The sequence below is a fragment of the Sinocyclocheilus anshuiensis genome, unplaced genomic scaffold, assembly GCF_001515605.1.
Source record: "Sinocyclocheilus anshuiensis isolate Anshui unplaced genomic scaffold, SAMN03320099.WGS_v1.1 scaffold718, whole genome shotgun sequence".
Lineage (NCBI taxonomy): Eukaryota > Metazoa > Chordata > Actinopteri > Cypriniformes > Cyprinidae > Sinocyclocheilus > Sinocyclocheilus anshuiensis.
In genome coordinates, this window is record NW_015546102.1 from 211,493 (window position 1) to 216,313 (window position 4,821).

Consider the following 4,821-nt stretch of genomic DNA (forward strand, 5'->3'; position numbering starts at 1 on the left):
AAAGTAACATGGAAGAGTTAGTATGGATGGGCAGGATGGTCGACTAGTTGGACAAACAAAATGAGTAGTCAGTTAGTGAAATCTAGAGAGTTTATCTACACTACCTCTAATGTTTGGGGTCAGTAAGGGTTTTTCTAAATGACGGGACTAAATTACATTTTCAAACATATTAAAATAGAAAACATTTATTTTAAATTGTGATAATAATATCTCACAATACTTAACTACTAATTTTACTGTTTTAACTCTATAATTGTTATTTTTTTACTTAATCAAAATAAATGCAGCCTTTTTGAGCATAAGAGACTTCTTTCAAAGATATAAAAAATACAACCCCACAATTTTTAGCAGTAGTGTAGATTAAAAATGTTAAAAGGATCAAATCTTGCAATGTATTTACTTTCAGTGTTAAAGATTCAGTGACAAAGAGATGAGAAACCTGTTTGTAAAGGCTTGAGGAGAAGAGTAACTGTCTCAGCGATGGAGCCAGTATCAGCCTCTTCCACCTGCTCCAATAAACCCACCAGCAGCTCTTTAGGACTGCAAACCTGTTTCACAAAACATCACTGAATAAATGAAAGCAGTATGGAAACTGCATGCTGGTCATAACCAAATATCTCATCACAGTTTAAAAACAAATCACAAATAACCTCCAGCAGATGTGACAGGATGGCATGGCAGTGTGGAAGGTTTCTGTCTTCCTTCTTCAAGAGGATCTGTACTAGTGGCCCCAGCAGATTCCAGCCCATGCATCTCACTATGCTCTTGAGTAAAACAAGGATAAAGCTTCCTGAATTTGGCCTCTTCATACATGAGTCACAAAGCACCCTAGACACTGTTCAACTCACCTTGTTCTTCTCATCAACTAGGATGCTGAGAACCTGAGCACTGTTGCCTTGCTCTATACAGGTTCTTCCTGCAGTGAAGAATAAATCATAGTCTTCCGGTGAGAAGCCTTCATCCTTGATTGCTTGCTAAAGAAAAAATGAATACATAGGTGACTGTGCGTAGCTGACACATTGTAAATGTACAGTAGAACATAGCTACACTTACACATCTCTGGACCACATCACAGAGCAGTTCTAGAGCCATCTTGGTGGCCAGAAACGTCTTCTGTTATCAAGGCTTTCTGTATAAAGAAATTATATAATTGATAACAACAGAATAATGAGGTGCAAAGACAAGAGTGCACTGACATCATGATCAATCATGACATCTTTATAAAGAGCTGTCACACACTGTCCAGCTATCATTAACAAACACAGCAGACACACATATTAGAGAAAATATCCATATAATAAAAAAGATTAATAAATACACCTCAGTCTTCCTCACAGAGTCTGTACTGATGTCAAATTGGTTATTGCAGTCATTAGCAAGATAGCTAAAATCTCTATACGACTGGCGTGTTCAAAATAAGCTCTACAATAAGATTATGCTTTCGCGTAGCTTTGTATAGGCATGGCTGCTGATTTATTTTGTTAATGAGATATACGTCTACTTAACAAGATACAAATTGCAAAAGCGCGCTCACTTACAGCTATACTTTCAATATGTAGCTCCGCATGTTTAGAAACTGCAGCAGAATGAAGCGTGTTGCTGGGTGCTTGCCGTAGTGCTGTGACGTAAGCGGAAGGAGTTTTGTTGTGAGAAAACAAGCATGGAGGCGACAGGAAAGATTCGAGCCTCGAAATCAAAGAAGAAAGGTAGTATATGGAATTTTTCCTCGAAGTTTTTGTTTTTACATTTTAACAGAATATTTGTCCTGAATTTTAGGGGGCAAAGGAACCCAGGTGATTTCAGCAGCGGATGAACAAGCAAGGAGGCGACAGGAAAGATTCGAGCCTCGAAATCAAAGAAGAAAGGTAGTATATGGAATTTTTCCTCGAAGTTTTTGTTTTTACATTTTAACAGAATATTTGTCCTGAATTTTAGGGGGCAAAGGAACCCAGGTGATTTCAGCAGCGGATGAGGCGAGAAAGTATGTTTGTTTACTTTAGTTGGAGTGTTTTTGAGTAACACTTTATATGATACGTTGATATCGTTATTAAAGTGATACAGGTTACATGGAGTGTAATGTTTGCAGGAGGGAAGCTATTAAAGTGGCGCTCAGACAGAAGCTAGAGTTGGAGCGCAAAGCCCTGCAGGTAGTTGAGCGGCTGCTAGAGGACAGTGTGACAGAGGAGTTCCTCATCGACTGTGTAAGTCACATAACGTACTGTAATTGGCCTCTATACAGTTCAGCTGGAGATTTAAATAGTTGTTTGTTGTGCTTCAAAGAGAATGTACTGTTTTCTATAGGCATGGCACATCACTCCTGCCAACTACAAAGACACAGTGGAAGAAAGGTGTATTGCTAAACTGTGTGGATATCCTAGGTGTCCAAATAAACTAACTAACGTAAGAACCTTTTAGGGATTACAGAGTAAACATCACTTCTTTCCCTCGTTTTTAATTTGCATTATCAGTTATGTTTCTGACTGTCTCATAAGAGTTTATTACATTTCAGATACCCACTCAACAGTTTAAAATATCCACCAAAACTAACAGAGTCTATGATATTACAGAGCGCAAGGTATGATTTTATTCCTTGCTTTGTTTTAATTTCTCTTTTAATAACTAATAGTAGATTAAGCAGACAAGTTCATCATTTTCTTTTGTTTGTTTAATTTTACAGTGTTTTTGCAGTAATTTCTGCTACAAAGCCTCCAAATGTTTTGAGCTCCAGATATCAAAAACACCACTTTGGCTTAGAAAGGAGGAGAGGTAGTGTATCTTTCAATCAATTACTTAACTGTGTTACTTAAACTTAATTATAATTAGGTGAATGTGTAATTTATTAATAAAAATATGTATTATTAATCACATATCTATTTTATATAATAACTAATTGTATTACATTTCTTCTACTGTTCAAAAGTTTGGATTCTGAAAGGTTTTTTTATGTTTTTGAAAGAAGTCTCTTATACTGACCAAGACTGCATTTATTTTGATAAGAAGTACAGTAAAAACAGAAATATTGTATTAATATGCTGATTTGGTACTCAAAAATAATTTCTTATTATTATGTATAACCTGAATAACCTTTGTTTGAAATATAAAACTTTTATAACATTACACATGTCTTTATTATTAATTTAATATGTCCTTACAGAATAAATGTATTCATTTCTTTCAAAACAAAAAAAAAGAATAACTTCAGACACCACATTTTTGAGCGGTAGTGGATTCAGCAATAAGATTTTTAGCATTTTTGTCATATTTTTTATTTCATGTAACAATGTTTAGCATTTTATTTCTAAAAAAAAATTACATTCTTTTTTATGAAAGGCCTCCTGAAGTTAAGCTGATGAACGAAGGAGAGGGGTATGTACAAGCTGTTTTGTTTGTCTTAGAGAAATCTCATGTTTTAGTAGAAGATCTTTTGCAGTGACATAACATTCTAAAGAAATTAGTAGATTATATTTGTATGAACTGACTCACAATGTATTTTCATCTGTCTACAGAGGCAGCTCTGGACAGGAAATAAAGTTGGTAGACAAGCCTGTGACAGAAGCTGACATTGAGAATGCTGTCCTAGAAGTTCCTGAATCTCACAAGGACTCCCCTCCCTTCAACCAGAGCGACAACAGTGACATTGAGCAAGACTTTGTCTCCAGTGTGGTGTCCAGACAGCATAAACACGCGAGGGTACACTGGGGAAAACTGCCAAAGAGGGACGGAGTGAGTGAGGACAGGTTGAGTGCTGAAAATAAGCGATATGCACATCCTGAACCAACACAAACACTCGATGGAGAAAATAATGATGAAAGTGGATCTTCAAAAACTCCTCAACCACAGACAGACCCAACTGCCTGTCTGTCTATACCAAATAAAACCACATCTGCTGGATCTGATGTTGAAGGAACTCTGGAGCTTTTGAATCGGTGTAGTCTGAAGGACACTGCAACCCAACAGGAAACTAACCTTTCTTCACAGTCTGAGATTGGAAACTCCACCCCTTCCACTAGTGGTCTGAACATCACTCAGGTGAGCATGAGTAAGAGAGGAGCTGCAGGCCTCAAAGGCTTGTTGAAGGACCATAACAAAGCTAAAACAACTCCTACAACCATCAGTTTGTGCCTGCTAGAGCATCTACGACAAACTTTTATGGAGTGGAGAACTGAGGAAACCATGAAGTTTCTTTATGGGCCTGATTATGCCTCTGGAACAGAGGTTTCTGCACAGGAAGTGGAGGAACTGGATGAAGATGACCTGGATGAGGCTGAGGTGGAAGTGAGCTTGAGACCGAACAGTGGAAGTTCTTCCAGACCCAGTGCTTCAGCTCCTGATTTTGAAACACTGCAGAAGGAGACAGAGTTGCTGGAGCTGAGAGTGAGAGAGTTTTATAAAGGAACGTATGTTCTGCCTGAAGAGGTCAAGACAGATGCCATCAAAAACACTCAAGACACACAGGTGGGAACTGAATGATTTGCCTGTCTCACCTTAAAGTTACACTTAAAGACTTACACTGATGATTTTTTTTTTTTTTTCTAAAAAAACTAACTTGAGATATTTTTTGCAGTGATTTTTACCAAATGGTTTCACAGTGGGTTTTTTAGTGGATGTGTGAATTGTTGTTTTAGTATTATTTACATTTTATTTCAGTTAACATTTACTTTGTTTTAATGGTTTTAGTTTTAATAACCCTACTATGAACCTGAGCTGCTAATGTTTGACAGCCACAAATATGTTTTGAACTTTATGACTTTAATGACTTAATGTTTTTAAGAAAATGTGACTTTAAATGACTTACTTTTTTTTTTTTTTTTTTTGTTGGGG

General features: G+C 36.8%; 2 protein-coding genes across 4 annotated transcripts in view; one reads left to right on the forward strand and one right to left on the reverse strand.

The window, feature by feature from the left end:
- Nucleotides 1-1,613, reverse strand: part of glmna (glomulin, FKBP associated protein a) — a 6,688-nt gene extending 5,075 nt beyond the window's left edge. The window contains exons 1-5 of one of the 3 annotated variants that reach the window (XM_016502216.1): nt 1,535-1,606; nt 1,054-1,129; nt 849-974; nt 651-764; nt 440-548 (exon numbers count right to left, since the gene is read on the reverse strand). In XM_016502216.1, the coding sequence (XP_016357702.1) occupies nt 440-548; nt 651-764; nt 849-974; nt 1,054-1,092 (388 nt within the window). In that variant the 5' untranslated portion in view covers nt 1,093-1,129; nt 1,535-1,606. Of the gene's footprint in view, nt 1-439; nt 549-650; nt 765-848; nt 975-1,053; nt 1,130-1,320; nt 1,475-1,534 lie in introns of those variants that run through there. The other 2 variants (XM_016502217.1, XM_016502215.1) reach the window with 2 other exon arrangements.
- Nucleotides 1,614-1,813: 200 nt separating this feature from the next.
- rpap2 (RNA polymerase II associated protein 2) overlaps nt 1,814-4,821 on the forward strand; it is a gene marked incomplete at its 5' end in the record, with an annotated part of 8,451 nt that continues 5,443 nt past the window's right edge. Inside the window, 8 exons of the mRNA XM_016502164.1 lie at nt 1,814-1,865; nt 1,936-1,981; nt 2,087-2,201; nt 2,302-2,400; nt 2,510-2,575; nt 2,678-2,766; nt 3,331-3,366; nt 3,507-4,455. Coding sequence (XP_016357650.1) covers nt 1,814-1,865; nt 1,936-1,981; nt 2,087-2,201; nt 2,302-2,400; nt 2,510-2,575; nt 2,678-2,766; nt 3,331-3,366; nt 3,507-4,455 — 1,452 coding nt within the window. The remainder of the gene's footprint in view (nt 1,866-1,935; nt 1,982-2,086; nt 2,202-2,301; nt 2,401-2,509; nt 2,576-2,677; nt 2,767-3,330; nt 3,367-3,506; nt 4,456-4,821) is intronic.